The 21,344-nt window shown below is 38.9% G+C and overlaps 1 protein-coding gene across 2 annotated transcripts in view; it reads left to right on the forward strand.

The window, feature by feature from the left end:
* vldlr (very low density lipoprotein receptor) overlaps positions 1–21,344 on the forward strand; it is a 258,783-nt gene that overhangs the window by 146,260 nt on the left and 91,179 nt on the right. For both annotated transcript variants that reach the window (XM_039751092.1, XM_039751091.1), the window contains exons 12-13: positions 8,647–8,765; positions 11,612–11,751. In XM_039751092.1, the coding sequence (XP_039607026.1) occupies positions 8,647–8,765; positions 11,612–11,751 (259 nt within the window). The remainder of the gene's footprint in view (positions 1–8,646; positions 8,766–11,611; positions 11,752–21,344) is intronic.

Raw genomic sequence — 21,344 nt, forward strand, 5'->3', positions numbered from 1 at the left:
AATATTAAGGTTTTACTGTATATAAACAGTGTGTTTACATACATAATTTCAATGAATCTTACCTGATAACTAAGAATACAAAGGGTTTATGCTTTATAACTGTGCGGGGAATATTTATAAACAGTTTGGGAGAGTTTTTATAAGGGCTTAAAATATATAAAAATAACCATAAAAACATATGGTTTCTACTTAGCGGATTTTCACCTATCGTAGGGGGGGTCTGGAACGCAACCCCCGCAGCACAGTGTGAGGTAGTACAGAAATGGCTGCATGACTCAGTGTATATTTGTTTGACATGTGTAAACAATGACAGGTCAGAATATTACACAGTAGAAGGATGTCAAAGAATGTGAAAGTGCAGTGTGCAAAATACTTAAAGGTCAGTATGAGGTTTTCAGTTCTTTATGCAAACTAGTCTTTGCAGGAAAGTGATTTGCATGTATAAAAGTTCTTTGTCAGGGGGTTTTTAGAGGTGGTTGAGACAGTGTGGAAGATATCAGGAGGCAGTATGATGTTGGAGTCTGACAGCTTGGGGAGGTAAAATGTATACTGCAGATCAGGCTTTGATTCTGCAGTATCTTATTTTGGATAGCAGAAGTGTGAAAAGTCCATGTGAGGGGTGTAAGGGGTCCTGCCCAATGCTTCAGGCCTTGCAGACACTACATTTGTAAAATGTGTCCTGTAGTGAAGGGAGAGGCACCCCAATAATGTTCACTGCTGTCTTTACTATCCTTTGCAGACACTTGCATTCTGTTGCAGTTGCCTTACCAGTCTGTGATGCAGCTGGTCAGTACACTCTCAATGGTGCCTCTGTAGAACCTGGTTGGCTAGATCTCTTGAGCTGACTCAGAGTATAGTCTCTGCTGGGCTTTCTTGATTAGTGCAAAGGAATTGTCCACCAAGTTCCTCAGTTATGAGCACACAGAGGAGCTTGTACTCCTAACAGTCTTTATATCTGATGTGGGCAGGATGTGATTTTTCGGAAGTCCACTTTCCTTTTTTTTTTTTTTTTCTCTCTCTCTTTGGGTCATGTCAACTTTGAGAGGTTGTCTTCACGCCATGCAGGCGGCCGTTCCACATCATCTCTGTATACTGTTTAGTCATTCCTGCTTCTCAGTCCCAGCACAGTCATATCGTCCGCAAACTTGATTATGTGGTGGTTGTTGTGCGTAGCTGTGCAGTTGGAGGGCGGCAGGGTGAAGAGCAGAGGATCAAGCACGCAGCCCTGTGGAAGCTCCAGTGCCCAGTGTGATGATGCTGGTGGTGTTGCTGCCCATCCGAGCTGACCAGGTCCTCTTTGTCAAGAGTCCCAGATCCAATTGCAGAGGGTGGTGTTCAGGCCTAACCTGCTCAGTTTCACAACCAGCTTTTGAGGGATAATTGTGTTGAAGACGGAGCTAAAGTCTATGAATAGCATCCGGACATTTTTTTTTTTTTTTTTTTAAATCTAGATGTGTCAGGGAGAGGTGAAGGGCAGAGCATATGGCTTCCTCGGTTGACCTCTTTGAGTGGTATGCAAAGTGAAGAGGTCAAGGGAGGCAGGGAGATTCATCTTTGTGTGACATGACTAACCTTTCAAAGCACTTCATGATGACTGCCGTGAGTACAATTGGTCGGTTGTCATTCAAGCATGTCACTGACTTCTTCGGCCCTGGTATGATGGTTGTCAACTTGAAGCATGCTAGGACTGATAACTGGCTCGGATTTCTTGAATGTCTCTGTGAGGACACCAGCCAGTTGGTTGGCACATTCCTTGAGCACACAGCCAGGTATGTTGACATAACTTCGGCGCTATATGCAATCATCAGACACTCCCCATCTGCCCGTTGTTTTGTTATACTTTTCAATACTTTTTATACTGCTCAAACAGGCATGCTGAAAAAATACACGTGTTATGCCATGAAAAGTGCACGCAGACACTTCATTTCGCAAACAAAACAAGTGCACTTTTATTCAAGACTACCTGTATAACCGAAGGAAAAAAAAGCAAGTTACAGTAGGCAATTTGATACGACAGCTTGCATGGTGCAATGCTAAGAAGTGCTGATTTTCATTCCGTGCTATATAAAATCATCACATTCAAATATTAACAGTTCCCACACACCCAAGAACTGTCCTTCTCACATTTACGACACGTGTACTTGTTGCAGTGCACACACCTCTCTGTGCTATGGTTCCTATTACACTGAATGAGCACCTGACACTGTACTTTCTGCAGTTGTATTTTTGAATAAAAGTGAAATTGTTGTGTTATATTTGAACCTTTTAATGAAAATGTTTCTTTGCTATTTGGACTTTAGGCTTCATACATTGTATAGTTTATGCCTACATTTTGTCATCTACTACTAGAATATAAAAAAACGCTTCTGTTTTAACAATGTGTTGACACAGATTACTGTAGAAACGGAACAGACATGAAATGCGTGCGTTCCAAATAACGATCTATTTCCACTCTAAAACTCCACTTCACTCTCAGATACTCAATCAAGGCATGGGCTGAGAGAAGTTCGTGCACGTTCTAAATTGGTGGGGGGATGGAATAGCCGGCTGCTCCTAGCTTCTCTTTATCAGCACATTTAGAAGACAAAGGGCGCTGGCGGAGAGGGGTGAAGGGATTTAAGAAACAATTTAAGGTGGGACGGAATTACGAGTTTTTTCGTAGGCTCTGGTTATTGTAGTGTTAATCCTCTGCACTTAGGCCCACTTGGCTCTCCTCATAGCACGAGACAGGTCGGCTCTGGCCACCCGGAGGGCAGCTTTGTCTCCAAACCTGAAGGCTGCATGTCTGGTCTTAAGCAGTGTGTGCACTTCTCATCCTCCAGGGCTTTTGGTTGGCTCTTGTGGTAAAATCCTTGGTAACAGTAACATCCTCTATGCATTTGTAGATGCTGCCAGCCAAAGTCTGTGTACTCCTCCAGGTTGATGGAGTCATCATCCATAGCAGCCTCTCTGAAAATGTCCCAGTCAGTCAATTTAAAGCAGTCTTGAAGAGCTGAATCAGCACTAACCTGTCGTACTGATGTTTTTACGGGCTGGTTTAGTATGCTTCAGCAGAGACTTGTACGCAAGGACCATGAACACATTGATGTGGTCTGAGTGGCCGAGATTGGGGTGGGGTAAGGCATTGTAGGCATCAGACGCGCTCGTGTAAACATTGTCAAGACCGCTTCCCCTTCTAGTAGCAAAGTTCACCTGCTGGAAGAATTTTGGGAGAACTGACTTCAAGTTGGCAATGAAAAATGCCCCGGGGTGTGTTTGCAGTTTGCTGATGGTCTAGAGTTCTGCTAGCCCCTGGTTAGCATTCGCACTAGGCAGGAGGTACATGGCAACCACCAGCACATAGCTGTACTCCCTCAGCAGGTAGAAAGGCCAGCACCTTGCAGATAAAACCTCTATCAGCGGAGAAACGGTGTCGCGAGACTGCAGCAGCGTTTGTACACCACACTCTATTCACATAAACACAGTCGCCCACTGTGGGTCTTGCTAAACAAAGGATTCTGTGTTTGCCCAGAAGATGGTCAGTCCGTCTTGCTGAATGGCAGAGTCTGCAATGTTTTCCTGAAGCCATGTCTCGGTGAAAATAAAGATGCAACAGTCTTATTTCCCACTGCTTGGCCCACTGCAGCTTTATGTAATCAGGCTTGTAAGTTCACAATCAATAGCTCAATGTGGAGCAGTGTCTTGGTGTATTGCAGTGCACACTTGTGCAGGCAGGAAGAGACTATTTTGGTAAAATCTGACAAAGTCTAACAATTTGGGGGGTGTTTTGTAATCAATAGTTTTGCCTTTGGCTGCTGTTTTTTTTTTTTTTTTTGGAGTTTCAAGGCTTCTGATAATTGTAATGTAGGCAGTGCCAGCCTAGAATAGTTTTAATAGGAGGGAACAGTGGTGGTACACTGCTTTCTATAATACACTGCTGCAGCCCATGGTTTTGCTGCCTTCAAGTGGGAAAGCAACACATCACAACTAATAGCTCCTAATACTCAAAGCATGTGAATGCATTTTCATGAATTTCTGGTCTATGTGAGGTGGTTGTTGATTTGTTTGCTACTGTTAATTTTGGGTGAAAAATAGTGATGAGCATACACAGGTGTTTGCTTCACCTCGGGCTCAGAGAAATCACAAGTGTTTGAATATCATCAAACTCATCAATTGCATTTAGGGCAAAGGAGACAGACTAACCAAACTAGATTTTACTGAATTATAATGGTGTAATCATTGTGTTCCTGAGGGCTAGGGACACTTCTGCCAACTGTACTAGACAGTTGGTCACCAAAAAGGTCACCTGAGCTGTGCGGCAGCTGTACTTTAACTACACCCCTGTGCCTCTGAGATCAAAGAAGAAAGAATACAGTCAGACGTGCAAACGTATATTTGATCAAAATAAAGTGGAAATGGCAACATTGTCAGTCATAAAAAAAAAATACATAGGTATTGATTTTGTGTGAGAAACTTGCCTTGTACGCTTTTCAGAAAATAGTCTGGCAGCAGCTTGCCGCTCCAAAACCATGCTACTGCTGTGGTAGCACACAGGGCAATGCACATACCAACAGATGTTTTATGTGAAAGACTATTTTCACATCATGAAGTTGCTGGATCATTCTAAATTTTTTTTTTTTTTTTTTTGGTCATGCTGAAATTTTTACAAACTGTCTGTGCTGATGCTTTGCACTTTTTCTATCAAAAAGAGAATGTCTTGTTTCATAGTTTCCTGTGTTTTGGGAGTGATAAGGAGTGGTGTCGGGCTCTTTCAAGGTTTTTCATTCTCAGTATGGTTAACACTAGAATTGCCAAAGCTTACGAAAAAACCTCTCCAATATGGCCCGCCTTAAATCAGCTTGCACCTCTCCATCAGCATTTTTGGTCTTGTAAATGTGTTAAGCCCAAGCAGCCTGCTATACCATCCTCCCATTGTCACAGAAACCAGCAAAAACCTCTCCCAGCTGAAGCCTTGTTTATCGGGGAGTCCGGTACCTAGAGCTGTATAGGCTAAAAAATATATTTGGAACACAAGCATTTCACCTGTGTTCTGTGTCTACAAAGATCTAGAAGTGCAGGATGACAGAAAAGTCAAGAAATGTTGAACACATACCTAAAAGACAAAATTTTTTCCTCTGTTTTAATACCAATGGCAAAATTTTGACATGAAGTGTGTGTGTGTGTGTGTGTGCGCGTGTGTGTGTGAGTGAAGGCTGAAGTCCAAATATCCAAGCACTTTCACAAAAGGTACAAGTATAACCAAACAAGTGCTCATTTATTCAAGACTATAACCGAAGAAAAAGAAATCCGGTTAGTGTTGCTTGTTGTTGCGACTTCTTTGGCAGCCAGCAATACTAGCTTGAGACTTCAATGTAGAATTTAAATCTGCAATGGATGGTACTTTAAAAATTGTGGTTCAAATTTCTTAAATAACAAAGTTACCATAGACTTCTTCACCCAATGCAATGTATTATCACTCAGGTTGGAATCTATATATTTGAAAACTTATTTGGTTTTAACTCGTGTGGTGGTCATGTTGTTACTCGGCTGATGTTCATGGTCCTGGTAGACCTGCTACATTACTGTGTTTTTAAACTAAACATTTATGTCAAGTAAATATCCAAGTAGGTTCTCACTTACAAACAATATAGACAGAAAATATATAATCTGCTCTATCACATTTATCAATGAAAGTGCTTTTCAGTTTGTGATAAAATGCAATTGTGTGGAAATCGAAATATTAAGACTTGGAATATATTAATCTTGAACAATATATAAATGAGAAGGTTTTCTGAGCTATTTGTTTTGAACCGAACAAATCAAAAGGATATAGTTTACACACAGTACTGAAATGATTTAATGAGCCTCGTTGAACAAACTTTGTGTCTATGCTACATGAAGGACCGTTTTACTTTGTGGTGTTTGCATATGGGTATTGTGGATTTCATGCATGCACATGCAGGAATACTGTGTCCTTTTGTTGTTGGGTCCACAAACCTCTCTACATTTTCTCTTGCAGGATTATGAAATGGCGAACTTCTGCTGTAAATAACGGTTGTAGGTGGTAATAATGTGTTCAGACCAGTTCAGATTGTACATTTCTCAATGTCACTAAATGTATTTGAATAGTGCAGCTCCAGCTTGTTGTTTCCCACAAATGGAATATGCTGCTAACAGTTTCCTTTTTGAGGTCACCAGCATTCAGAATGATTCATCACCAGGGATGTGTCGGTCGTCAATAAAAACACATATTGAATTGACAGGCCTGTTTATTTTGTACTCTGCAGCAGAGATGGAAACTCTGGCTTGGGTTTATTTTTCTTACCGCTGTCCACCTTCTCTTAAGGAGTTTCTGTCCCAACTTGGGCAAAGTTTAAAAACAATTGCTGCTCATCTATTGTAATGTTGGATTCAAGTCTGTAGCACAGGGGAAGGTGTTGCACCCAGTTGTTTCAAACTGACCTGATTGCAGCTAGTTTCTCTGTCATCAAGCTGGCCTATTGTCTTAGTTATCGAAACAGATACTGTACTACTGATGATTTGATTTTAAAACACCAAGCATTTAGAAGGTGCACCAACTACAGTATGTAGTTGATGATGTGTTCTTGCTCATTTTCAAAGAAAATGAGCTAAGAACATTTAATCTCAGGTTGGTAAATTTTATTGCTTTTTTTTTTTTTTTTTAAACCTGAAAACTTGTTAAAAATTGTAATAGAATGAAATTAAATTCTATTTTTAATGACTCGCTGTTAACAGTTTTGTTTATTAAACATAACACAGGACAATCTTCCATGTTCAAAACCGTTCAGTCTCCATATATTATGTGCATTTTTTTATGTGTAGTCAAACATTAAAGGTTAGTACATCTGTTCAAAAATTCAAGTGTTTATTAAATAGTTTGAAGAGCATGAGAACTGTTATTCAGAAACTATTTGAAGGTCCTAGCTAAATTCAAAATTAATTTGGAGGTCCTAGAATGCTACCAAATTTTTCAGCATGTAAATGCCAAGACTGAATTTGTAAGTGACAGTTGCTGGAAACGCTGTTCAAGACACTTGTTGCTTTTTATTTATTTATTTTTTTGCCCATCATAAGTCTTTTTGCATTAGTATTTTTCACAACCTTTTAAGGCTGAAGATACTATGAATTATTCACTTTTCCAGTACTTTTTAGTACACTTTCTACTGACTGACAAGCTAAGTGGTCGGTTCTGACAAATGTCAACAGACATAATAAACACCATGTTGTATGTATATTCTAATTTATGAGCATTTATCAGGAGGATCATTTCATTGTTGCTGGGAACAAAGCAAACAGAATATCGTTACTCTACTGCAATTCTAACTTCTCTCCTGCAGGAAGGTTTTAATTTTATAGTTCCTTTGGAATTAGTTGTCAGTATGGTACTAAATTCCTACCCACAATTTTTTTTACTCCTCTGGAGTTTGAAATTACTTTATAATATAAGTGTGACGGACAACTGGGGTTCTTACTTAGTTGGGACGCCTGAAGGATCGAAAGTCTGGTAGAAAACTATACCTCCCACAGAGATCGAGGGAAGTCTCCCTGATTTACATTGGGGCCAATGCCAGGGTGTAATTGGACCATCCCAGAACCCTGAACTGCAGCATTTCTGCCACACCAGGAAGTGCTGCTGGAAGTTCATCAGGGTGTACCTGGAGCACATCTGGGTGCAACATATGGGGCCACCTCACTCCATTCGAGGAGCCCAAAGGCAGAGGAAAGAGCTTGCAAGTGGGAGTGAAGGTGGCAGAAGAGAAGGAACTTGTGTGTGTCTATTGTCTGGATGGATGGATGTAAATTTGAGTAGATTTCCTTTGTAATATTGCACAGCATATTTTTATGTTTAGAGGTGACAAATGGTAGAGTGGTTAGCACTGCTAACTCAGTTCCACAGGGTTGGGGTTAAAGTCCTGATCGGACTGCTGTCTGAATTTATAGTATCCCACGTTGACATTAGGGAGAAAGTAAAAAGAGGAAGTAGGGAGCCCTGAGATGAACTGTTGTGCTTCTAGCTGGTTAATAGCGTTTGATCAATTTTTTGGGATAAGTTCATGTCTTAGGGCCTAAACTGACTAAACATGTGGCAGTGACTGGTGGATCAAATTTATATATGCAATCATTTTTTTTAAATATTTTAAAATGAACACTATGGCACAACTGTTTTTTAATTACCTACTTGAAAGCACTAAATGTGCAAAATATTTAAGTACAATGCTAAGAACATAGTATCTGTGCTTCTTTCTGGTTTTATATCTTGGTGATTATGAGCAATTTGCATAACCCATTCATGTGTTGAATCTACATCTACAATAGAGCAACTTTTGATCTTTTTTTAAATTGAAAGTAGTAATTGCACATTTAACAGATTGATAGATTAAATTGCTTAAGTAATACAGTGATTGCTGAATAAAAATTCAAAGCCTTTTACCATAGTGTGTTTTCAAAACTGAATACTTAACCTGCATTAGCAATTCTGGACATGCTTGTGTATAGAACTGCTTTTTTTTACCCAATTGTAACAGTATTTAGAACTGTGTTTTTTTTGTTTTTTTTTTTTTTTTTTTGTAATTTAAGTATTTGTCATGTGTAAACTGGTTTTGTTTCTTCTACCTCTGTTTTTCTTCCTACTTTTGATCTGATAAGTTTTCTCTTCTGGTCTGATTGGGGAGAGCCTGCAAAGATTGAAAAAGCTGGAATGAATGGAGCAGATCGACATTTCCTTGTGATTGATGACATTCAGTGGCCTAATGGCATCGCTCTTGGTAGGTGTTGATCATTATAATAGAATTTTTAATATAATGTGGTTTTATTTGACAAAAGTAAATGGTTTACTGTTTTCCCCCATTTGAAATGTCTTTCAGTACCATATTTAAATTTCATGTTTTGTTTGTTGCGTAATTGGGTGGATGGAAGCAAGTTTAACTCCACTAAATGCAGCCAAATTTAACAGGGTGAGGCAAAAAGTCCACATTTCAAATGTTTGTTCTACAAAAACACTACAACAGAATCTTCATTAGAACGCAAGTAAAAGTATACAAAAGTTTTTTTAGTTTTAAAAATCTTCAAGGTGGTGGCAATTAGCAATATTCTTAAAGACGATTTCTGAACACTCGCATGACTCATTCAGCCTTTTCAAGGGGAATAGTGGCAATTTCTTGGCGAATAGCATCCTTAAGGGCTTCAAGGTTTTGAGGTCTGTGTTTGTATTCCTTTGACTCGAGAGAACCCCACAAGAAATCGTATGGAGCGAGATCATGCTAACTTGAACATCTGAATCGCTTTGCAGGGAGATCAGCTTCCCCGGAAATCTCTCCTGCAAAACGTGTGGATCTCCGTGCCATATGAGCTGTTGCTAAATCCTGTTGAAACCAGGCATCCACCACATCCATTTCTTTCCAATTGGGGCCACAGAGTGTTCTAGCATTTCAATGTACCGTTCTGAAGTGACAGTGATCATTGCTCCCCCCCACTTCCTCAAAAAATGCCTACAATGCTTAATTCTGCAACAGCACCCCAAATATCCAGGGGTTGGTCTCATCCCAATAGTGAAAGTTTTTTTGCTTATTTATGCGACAAGTCAAGTGGACATATGCCTCGTCGCTGCAAATGACAATGGCATCTCGAACGGTTTGCAGAATGTTAAAGCACAACACTATGGCTGTCCCAGTCTCTCGGTGAGTTACTGCACTAACATCATTTTGTGTTGATGGAAGAGTTAAGCTTCTCATGCAAAGTTCTCCACAAAGATTTGTTGAAAGTGTCTCAAAGTCAGAAGCATGTTTGTGTGCTGAAAGTGTAGGAGACTGCATAATTAATGCTCTTACAGCTTAGATGGTTTCAGGTATTCGTACAGTCACAGGATGGCATGGGGTTCAAAGTTGTACCAGTTTGTCTAAATTTAGTCACCTACCAAAGAACCGTTTTTACGATTTGGGACGTCACTAATAGGTGGAATCCTGAAGTGTGTTCAGACGGCATGTTGCGTAGTGATGATGGATTCGTTGGTTTTGAAGAACGCTTCGACAGGGATCGCCTATTAAAGGACCTGCACCCCAACTCACTCGGCTCCCTCTACCACGCACAATGACCTTCAGAAATGTGGTACTTCATTTTGGCTCATCATGTATTTATATAAATTGTGGTTTCTTCTGTGCTCGCCCAATTTTTTGATGCCCTTTCAAACTGACTGATTGTGCCTGAAATCACTGCAGTGTTAAGCTTATGTTGTTGGTATGCAGTGACACTGCAGTCGTAAACCATTCCTTAGGAGTGGTGCATTGGCAGCTTTGGTTAAAATGATCTCGCTTTGAATAATGTGGAATTTGAGTATGTAGTAATTTTGCACTTAAGGAGATAATGTGGTGCAGAAGCATTTAGCAGTAAAAGGTAATGATTTACATTAGAGGCTATTAATGTAACCATTCCTGTATGTTTGAGATGTACACACATCTTATGGAGTTGAGTGACATAAGAATTACTGAATGATTTTACTTGTAATTCTTTTGAACAATATTGTTTTGTGCATTGTTTTTAATTTGCCTTTACAATCTTATTTTTGATTCCTTTATCAAGAAACACTATATAGTAGTAGTGTAGTCTGTTCCTTTATGATCAATGAAGATCTGTTCCATCTTCACAGAATATATTCTGTATGCAAGATCTTGGGAACTCCTAAATTAGGATATGTTATGGTATATACAGTAAAACCTTTTCTCTTTTGCCAAAGAACTTTCCATTTTCACCTGGCTATGCACAAGATGTTTTAAGTTACTAGTACCATAATGTATTCCATCCATTCTTCTAATGGCCATTTCACGTTACAAGTTTCTATACTTGACAGTATTATAAGCAGTGCTATAATTAACAAGCATGTGTGAATGCTGAACTCAATACTAATTTATGTATTTTATATATATTTTTCCTTTTAAGCCCCAATTAGGTTCTTAAACCATCCTAATTAAGTGACTAGGCTGAAGAGAAACAAAATTCTACAGCAAGATGTCAATGGCTTGGTCTTTCACTTAGCACATTTTGTTCTATGGTGTACTAAGTTTTAACTGATAAGGTTTCTTGTTTTCTTAGTCAGTGTTAAACACTACTATACTTAAGCAGTTTTGTTGAATAGGAATTTCAGTTCAATATAGGAGAATAGTGACTTGGAAGGTTCAATTCTTGATTTTGAAAGTGTGTATTTGTTGAATATAGTCTACATTGCATCATAACCACCTTGGTGTACCATTACGCCAAATATTACATTTGTGTAAAATGTTCCCACAAACTTGGTTTCTCGGTTTCAGCTGAACTTATTTTAAAGTAACCTCTAACGTCCACCCTGATAACTGTTATCTTGGTCAGTTTGAAAGCATTGAAGATTCATGTTCAGGTTAAAATGACTCCTCTTAGTCTTGTAATTTGATAAGCTGCCTTTCTGTGGATTTAATTTGCCTGTTCAAATAGCACATTCCTAAAGTTGTACAAAAGGTGGGATAGCTGTTTAATCACTCCCCCTTTTTTTTTTTTTTTTTTTAAAAAGAGAGATGGGGTGGGTGTTTTGTGTCTGTGATCTTTATTTTTAATGCAAGTTTTCTGAATTTCATATTCCTCTTAGACTTAATAAAAAAACGACTCTACTGGGTGGATTCCAAACTTCATATGCTTTCTAGTGTGGATTTAAATGGTCAAAACCGAAGGAAGATTCTTCAGACACAGGATTATCTTGCTCATCCATTTTCTCTCACTGTGTTTGAGGTAAGCGACAAACTTCAAATGCATCATTTACTAATAAAATGTCATGTGGGCATTTGCAAAAAGCTATCAAACTTTGGCAAGTTACAATACCTTACTGGACAAGCTAAAACCCCAAAAGCTTGCTCAATGGTTTTCACATGGAGTCTCTGGTGAAGCAATGCCTAATCAGATCACCTCTAAAATGCCTTACTCGAAAGTCAGTTTTCTGTTTGTTCCATAAAGCCTTAAATGTAAAAAAGGGAGATTGCCATTGGCATACACTGGACAGGCATGTGTGTGTTTCCGGATACCATGCATTAAGTCTTGATTAAACATTCTTTCATGAATGCAGGTAATGTTTACAAAATCATAGGTCAAATGACCATCCAAGATCTACTTGCCTGTGGGTGACCATGCTAGAGAAGACCACTTTTCCTTAAGTTTTTCTCTTAATTTCAACTCTAATATATTCCTGAAAATAGGTAGTAATATAAATTGAAAACTGAAACTAATACCCATTATATTATGGGAGCAGGGTTGTAGGATAGTGATATTCCACACAATCGGAAAACGCTCAGTTTCCCCTAAACACTTTTAAATACCTGTGAAATCAGTATATATCTGGATAAAAGTTAGGCCTTTAAAACAAATCTTACTTTCTGAGTGAGAACTTTGATCTCCAAATTATCAACCGTAATTAAGCTAATGACTTTCATCTACTACTTATCCAAAGCTGGGTTGCTGGGGCAACAGTCTTAACAGTGAAGCCTATACATCCTTTGCCCCTGCCACACATAACCACTAATACTGTCGGATCCTAAGGTTTTCCTAGGCTATCTGGGAGATGTAAATCTCCCTCTTCCCTTGTGTCTTGCCAGCTGGTTGTGCCCATAAAAACTCTACAGGGAGGTGTCCAGGAGGCATCCATATCAGATACACAACCACCTCAGTTGTCTCCTTTTTAAATGTGGATGGCCAGCAGCTTTTCTCTGAGCCTCTCCCAGATGTTTTTCTCGCCCTTTCTCTAAGAAAGAGAGCCCAGCCACACTCTGGAGAAAGCTCATTTTGTCTGCTTGTACCTACAATTATCATCCTTTTGGTCATTACCCAAAGCTAATGACCATAAGTAAATTGACTCCTCCTTCACCTTTACGGATCAGTATACAACAACGTAACTGTGCTTGCCACCCCATTCAGTCTATCATCTCACCCTCCCTTTTCTTCTAGCTTATGAACCAGACCCCTAGGTACTTCTGTGATTGAGGTAGTAATTCTTCTCTCACTTGGAGAACACAGTCCTCCTTGTTCCTATTGAGGAGCATGGCTTCAGATTTGGAGGTGCTGATCCTCATCCCTGCTGCTTCATACTCTCTCACAAACTATTCCAATGTGTCCCAAGGCTGAGAAACTAAATATACTAATGTGGTAAGTAAAAGGGATGAGTTCATCCAGTGTGCTAAATATGGAATCTGATTTGATACTTAATTTATAATGAAACAATTAAACCACTGCTAATATTTGATTTACAGCTGTTGGAAAAAGTTTTGAGAATGGAACAAACTAATTTTCACAAAGTGTGCTGCTTCAGTATCGTTAGATCTTTGTCAAAAGTTTCTATGATATACTGAAGTATAATCACACATTTCATAAGTTTCCAAAGCTTTTATTGACAATTACATTAAAGTTGTACAAAGAGTCAATATTTGCAGTGTTGGCCCTTTTTCAAGACATTTTCAATTCGCCCCTGCATGCTGTCAATCAATGTCTGGGCCAAAGCCTTATTGATGGCAGGCCACTATTGCATAATCAGTGCTTGGAGTTATTCAGTATTTGTGGGTTTCTGTTTGTCCACCCTCCTCGAGGATTGACCACAAGATCTCACAATGGGATCAAGGTCTGGGGAGTTTCCTGGCCATGAACCCAAAATTTCAATGTTTTTGTTCCCCAAGAAATTTAGTTAAACTTTTGCCTTATGATGCGATGCTCCATCGTGCTGGAAAAGGTGTTCGTTACCAAACTGTTCTTGGATGGTTGGGAGAAGTTGCTTTTGGAGGATGTTTTGATACCATTGTTAAGAGCTGTTATTGGGTTAGGATTGATTACCAAGGCTGTATGAAAGGTATTCAAATACTTATGCCGGATAAGAATTTGGTGCATTTCTTAAACATGTGGCCCAGTGAGGCTGGAGCTACAGTGCAGCTTTTGCAGGTTGGATTTTACTGTGGATACTTTTTTTTTTTTTTTTTTAGACAATTTTAAATGAGAGAAAAATTATCATTCTCAGGTTTAATTATTGAATGCCCTGCACATATGGAGCTAGATGGTGTTTAATGCATGGTGGCCTTCTACTCTCCACTCTGAGATAAGTGAAAGGTCTTTCGCCACCATGCCCTAGGATCTTTAAAAGATGTGTTCTATATTGTTGCTGTCTTTACGATTGATCAGTATTTCTTCTGCAATAGAAATGGGTGTGAGGTGTGGAACACTGGATATTCTTTTTATCAAAACTTATTTGAAATTAGTGGAACTTGTGTTGAGGAAGTTTAAATTTGAAGCATAATTGTTCATAAGATGTTTTAAAAGTTATCTGTATACAATTCTAATTGTTTGACTCCAGGAAGTATTTCCAAAGATACTGTATAGGATTCAGAGGGTTAAAGTGATCATTATGTTAGATGCAACAGAATAAGCTTTTCTGTTTTGAAGTGCAACCTGCGTTTGTTCCATATTCTGAATAATTGATTGTCAATTGATTATATTGTCAGCAATTGGTATTTACTGGTGCACAAAGCAGGGCATATAAAGTTATCTGTATTAGAACTATCATTTGAGGAGGAGGGTAGAAAGCAGCAGTTACTGATATTGGCATGTGTAAGCTAATAACTGTGTTGTAACAGTGTTAATTTAGTTTAAAAGCAAGTAAAAAAGACCAGGGCTGACTTCAAAGCAATAAAGGGGAAGGCTCAGCGACGCATAGGTAAGCGGCCAGCGTTAAAACTCCCGATCAGACACAAGGGGATGTATGAGCAGATAAGTGGGTAAAGTTTTATTCATTTGTTTTAGATTGAACAGTTCTTAGCGGTCCAGAGGTAGAACAGTTAAGCGGGCAACTGCATATTTGTTCATTAATAAGAGGATTACAAACAGTGTGAGTGGAGAGCTTTTAGTAAGGGATAAGAGGAGTGCAAAGTTAGAACAGACACAGAAAAATGAAGTTAACCTCAGAAGTACAAACAGGTGGCTGAAAAAGAGAACAGTACAGGTGTACAATGATAACACAAATAGCTTTTTCAGCTAAGTTAAATCATTTAATTTCAAGAAAAAAGTTAAGGCAGCTTTACGAATTCTAAATCAAATTTTAATACTGAGGCCAGTGCAATGCAAGTCCTGTTGGATGCTGGACTTTTTAGACGGTGGTTTGTAAGAGTCAGTTGTCCTTTAGAAAGAGTGTGCACCCCTAAGCTGGTGCAGGAGGAGATTCTACACCAGAGAGGTAGAAATAGGTGGGTCACGGTCACAAGTTGCAAGGTAAAGGGTGCACACTGTCCAGGGGCATCAGTGAGAGAATTTGAAGAGTCAAACTATCACGTCCTTGTGGAGTTGGATGGTGTGTCTGATTGAGGTGGTAGGAGCCCCAACGGACTACCTCAAAACCAGTTCTCAGAAAGAGAGGTAGTGATACTTTGACTCGATCATTATGGGGGTTGAAGCACAGGTGTGCTGCAGAGAAGTCTTGCACAGTGTGTTGCCTTCCAGGTGCACAGGTGGAGGGGAGCCTCCCTAGAAGGGTGGATAAGCTCTTGGCAGAGTGGAGGTGGATCCAGTTGTCATTGTCCTTGTTAGAACAAGTGACATACGCATAAGGGTAGTCTAGCAGTTCTGTGATCCAAATTCAAAACGTTAGGTGCCAGACTGAGGAACAAAACTGACAAGGTAGTCTTCACTGAAGTTCAGTCTGTGCCATGCGCCAGTCCAAGTAAGATAATATCACTAGGAATACCAGAGCCAACAAAAAAAAAAACAAACTCGTAAATCCAGCCCACCTTAAATCCTTTCGCACCTCTGTCAGCCTCTTTTGTCTTGTAAATGTGTTGATAAGCCCAAGCAGCCTGCTATACCATCGCCCCACCTTCTTGGAACAGGCAAGTTCTCCCAGTTACTGCCTTGATTGAATATCTGGGAGTGAGCTACTCAGAATTGTAAGGGGAAATAATTTGATGCGTTTTGTGTCTACAACAATCTATGGAAACACATTGTTAAAACAAATGTTTTTCATGTTTTAGTAATAAATGACAAAATGTAGACCTGAACTGTATAATGTGTGAAGGGTAATTGCCAAATATCAAACACTTTCACGAAAGGTCCAAGTACCATATGACAGCTTCCCTGGTGCAGCAGTTCGAACTGCCGACTTATAATGCAGGGGTCGTGAGTTCAAAACCCGCTCTTACTGTTAATATTACACGATAAAAAAATGCATTTGATTTGTCTAACAGCCAGTGTAAATTTATGGCGCTTGTAAAAGTTAGTTTTTTGTTTTTTTTTTTTTTCTTTTTCATTTTCATTTATTCTCTGTCACAATACAACACCCACCTCCTGCCCCTGATCTGAAGCGGTTACTTTTTATCTGAAACCGGGAATAACTGTAGATGCGAGTGGGGGTTTGAGACAGTGGAACTGGAAATTCTCTCATCTGGAGGGATAAAAGCTTACACACAAATGCTGGTGAATCTGCCTGCTTCGTATCTCACAGTCACTTGAATTTTTGTTTTTATTCAGTTTTTAGTGTTCCAGCTCACACAATAAATTAGTATGCACCTTACGGTCCATGATGTCAAAGCCACACTGACAAAAAAGACGTAGGTATATATGAGATTTGGAATAACTAATTTTATGACCTGCATAGTAAACTTGTGGCACTGATGCAACGTTATTCCTATTTTTCATATAAGCATGCCTTGTGCTAGTAATCAGTGACCGTGTTTTTTTTTTTTTTTTCTTCCCACCCTCCCACGATCTCATGATCATGCCCATGCAGTCTCCACATTTTGGTGCATGGTGCTGTTTCTTTTGTACTCCAGGACATGCCGAGGAAAGAATAGTAGAGTGGTCAGTTCTGTGCTACGTACAATCATCAAATTCAAATGTTAACCGTTCACACATACTCTAAGACCGTCCTTTCTACATTTACGATGTGTACCTGTTGCAATGTGCACACTTCTCCCTATGATGTGGTTCCTATTACTAACACTGACTGAGTTTGATTTCCTGGGGAAGCGGCTCTCTTGGAACAGATGCTTGTCAATGTTGCATCCTCTATTACTTTATCCATCGTCACTTCTTGTTAGAAGTGAAGACCAAATTCCTCTGCAAGGTGAGCAAAGAACACTGTTCTTTTCTCAATGGCCCCCGTGCATACCTTGTATAGTACTTGCGCATTGCTCACCACCAGGTCAAGCTTGTTACAGCACAAAGAAATCGACCACCTCTACTCGCACTGAATAAGCTCATGCCTTCTGGTGCACTATGTCAACGCAACACTGGGCAAAAGTGACAAATATATGTGACATTTTGAAGAATTCATTGTATGACATGAATGGTACCAATCAGAAAACATCACACTAATGCTATATTATTTGAAAATGAATTGATGTTTTTATTGTATAATAAGAGTAACTCACTACTCAAAATGGTATATTTGTGGAGGAGCAGGTTTCGAACACACAACCTCTGGATTATAAGTCTGCAGTTCTAACCACTGCACCACAGAAGCTGGCGTATGGTACTTGGACCTTTTGTCAAAGTGTATTTGATATTTGTCCATCACACTTAACGCCTTATACAGTTCATGTTAACATTTTGTCATTTATTACTAAAACATGAAAAAGTTTGTAAGAGCCATTTTCCTAGTTCTAGAAGATTCATGAATATTTTACTAGATGACAATGCATGATCTATCGAAGGTTCCTATAACCCCCGTAAGAATTGTGTTGGTATATTCTTGCCATTTCTAATGGTTTTGAGTAAACATTTATTGTTCACTTAGTGACAGCCTTGCCATGAGTAAGGTGTGGAAGGCATAATTTTTTAAATCGTGCCAACTGGCCTATGGGTCTTTTGAGTGTGTGAAGTAAATATCTAAGAAAACGGCACTTAATTTATATGCTGTGCCGTACATTTTAAAGCTTACAGAAGAAGCTAAGAATCTTAAGTACAGAAATAACTAAAGTTTCTCAAGAAAAGCTAAGTTTAGAGAAGATACATTTTTTTTTTTTTTTTTCCCTTTTTGTCCATTCTACTTGTTGAATTTTTTTCTTGCGTGGATTTGCTTTTAACTTTCACTAAATATTTTAAAACTAACTTGTTGACTGAGAGATTTCTTTCGACATGTGTATTATAGAGTAAGGTATAGAGGCATATGGTTTTAAACTTAGCTTCTTGTAACTGCAGAAGTGTAAGGCGAAGTCAAGCACGGGTAAAATGCGTGTCGAAAGAAATCTCTCAGTCCAAAAGTTTGTTTTAAAATATTTAGTGAAAGTTTAAAAGCAAATAATCCACACAAGAATAAAAGAAAAAATAATTACACATGTAGAATAAAAGACCAAAAAAGGGAAAAATCTTCTCTAAACTTAGCTTTTCTTGAGAAACTGTAGTTATTTCTGTACTTAAGTTCTTTACTACTTTGTAAAGATTCTTAACTGGTTCTTCTGTAGGCCTACGCTTTAAATGTATGGCATAGCACATAAATGAAGTGCTGTTACATATTTACTTCACACACTTAAAAGGCCCGTAGGTCGGTTGGCATAGTTTAAAACCTTATGCCTTCCACACCTTACTTATGGCAAGGCTGTCACTAACTGAACATTAATGTTTACTCAAAGCTATTAGAAATGGCAAGAATATACCAATACAATTCTACTTATGGGGGTTACAGGAACCTCCCATAGAATATGCATCATTATCTAGTAAAATATTCATGAATCTTATAGAACTAGGAAAATCGCTCTTACAGTTGGTTTTAATGCTGTGTTTGCATAGATTGTTTTAGACACAAAACACACAATTATTTTCCCCTTACAATTCTGGGCAGCTGACTCCCAGGTAGTCAGTCAAAGTAGGAACTGGGTGAACTTCTTGTCTGTTCTGAAGTGGTGGGGGGATGGTATAGTACGCTGCTGTCTGCTTGGGCTTATCGACACATTTACAAAAGGTGAGGCTGACAGAGGTGTGAAGAGATATAAGGTGGGCTGGATTTAGAAGTTTTTTTCATAGGCTTTGGTAATTCTAGTATTAAGGAGATTAGAAGGCTCAATGCATGGTGCAGTGTAGAAGGGTTTAGGTTTGTGGGGCACTAGGACTATATTTGAAACAGGTGGGACCTGTTCCACCGTGACGGGTTACATCTGAACTAGAGGGGTACCAGTGTATTGGGGAGGCGGATAAGTAGGCTAGTCGAGGATTGTTTGAACTAGAGAATGAGGGGGCAGGGTGTTTAGGACAGGCCAGGTTTAGATCTATGTGGAGGAACAAACTGTAGAAATAAAAAGCCTTAGTAATGTACATTCTAAGCCATCATTTAAATGTATAAGTAACACATTAAAAATAACTTGCCTTAATACTTGAAGTAAGTTGGAGCTGTATGCAGCAGAGCATAATTATGATATAGCAATAACAGAAACCTGGATTAAGAACAAAGATGGGGATGAGTGATGTGACTTTTCCTGGAAAGCATTAGGGAAAGAGGTCTTATTTTAGGAGTGTGTTATAGACGACCCAATTCAGACAGTAATTTCAACGCACCTTTTTGGTAATACCAAAAAGGCAAGTTTACAGGGAGATATTATAGTAATGGGGGACTAATTATCCAAATATTAAATCTGAAACTGGCAGGAGGAGGACCATGTGAGCAGGAGTTTTTAGAAGAAGTCTGTGACTGTTTAACACCGTATGTAACAGTATATTAAAGCACGACACGGTGTGAAGCTTGTCTGGATTTAGTATTTTGTAATCTGGGTTGAGGGTGTAGAGGTGTTTGAACCACTAGTATCAAGTGACCATAATATAACAATTCTCAGTATTTTGTAAGAGTGCAGATGCAAAGACTAAAATTGTTAAGTTGATCTTTGGTAGGGCAACTTTTGACCAGATCTAACAAGGTCTAAGAAGAATACACTTGGATAAGCTTTAGTGTGGAGGCAGTTGAGGAGCAGTGGAACTGGTTTAAAAAGGTTTTACAAAAATGCAGGACAGATGCATACTGTACGTAAATTTGGAATTAATAAAATAACTCCACAGTCAATATTTAAAAAAAGAGAAAAAAAAGCTGCAAAAGAAACTGCTTTATAAAACATGAGACTGACTGCAAAGTGAATCGCAGAGCTTATGAATATGAGAGCAACCATTAAGGAGGATTAAAGGGAGACAAAAAGACAGAGGAATATAGCAGATAAGGCGAAAGAAGACCCTAAAAGTCTTTCAGTATTTTAGTAGTAAAAGAACTGTCAAGGAGGTGAAGTGCATCAGAAATAGTAAAAGGCCAATTTAGATACAATTAAATAGCGGATGCCCTAAACTTAAATTTTTCTGAAGTGTGAACAAGTGGATAACCTCCCAGAGGTAAACGGGACTACTAAGAATGTACTGAGGGATTTAGAAATTGTAGAGGAAGAAGTACTGCTCAGATTAAATAGGCTGAAATCAAACAAATCACCAGAACCAGATATTTACCCTTGAGTTCTTAAGGAGGCTAGTGAGTGCATACATAACCCTTGACGCACATTTTTAGGAAGTCCACTGTGCTCTAGGGAGATCCCGAAGGACTGGAAAATGGCAAATGTCATCCAATTATATAAAAAGGGTGATGGGGCAGATCCAAGCAACTATTAGCCAGTAAGTTTAATGCACATCCATCCATCCATTCATTATCCAACCTGCTATATCCTAACTACAGGGTCACGGGGATCTGCATTCTTTGATTCAAAGGAAAATTAGTGAAAGGAATTAAGTATAAGCTTGAGCAACACCTGGCAAGGACAGGAGTTATTAGGAACAGTCAGCATGGGTTTAGAAGAGGGAGGTCATGTTTTACTACCATGCTGGAATTCTGTGAGGAGGCAACAAAAGAATATGATGAAAGTGGAGCATACGATATTTATCTTTCAGAAAACGTTTAAGGTGCTGCATGAGAGGTTGGACATCAAACTAAAAGTGGGAGTTCAGGGTGATGTTGGCAATTGGGTGATGGTGTGAGGAACTTCATTAGTATTGGCTGTTAAGAGTGGTGTTCCACATGGGTCAGTGCTAAGACCGATGCTATCTCTTTCTATTAAAAAAAAAAAAAAAAATCTTGATGAGATTATTGGCAAGAGATTTTTTTATTTTCCTTCCCCCCCCCAAAAGGTTGATCTCCACCATTTCCAGTTGACGGCCTACAGCCACGGTCCTCTGACCTTTTTATTCATGTGAATGCTTTTGTCAGACAGTGTGGCATCCAAGAAAAATTAATTGCCAAAAATGTTGCGTGATTAAATATTGTATCATAAAGATAATGACAACTTCATATAATGTTTGAACTACAGATGGAACTACGTACAGTACTTTTCAAGAAGCGGCAC

This window comes from Polypterus senegalus, chromosome 4, assembly GCF_016835505.1.
Source record: "Polypterus senegalus isolate Bchr_013 chromosome 4, ASM1683550v1, whole genome shotgun sequence".
In the NCBI taxonomy this organism is placed as follows: Eukaryota; Metazoa; Chordata; class Cladistia; order Polypteriformes; family Polypteridae; genus Polypterus; species Polypterus senegalus.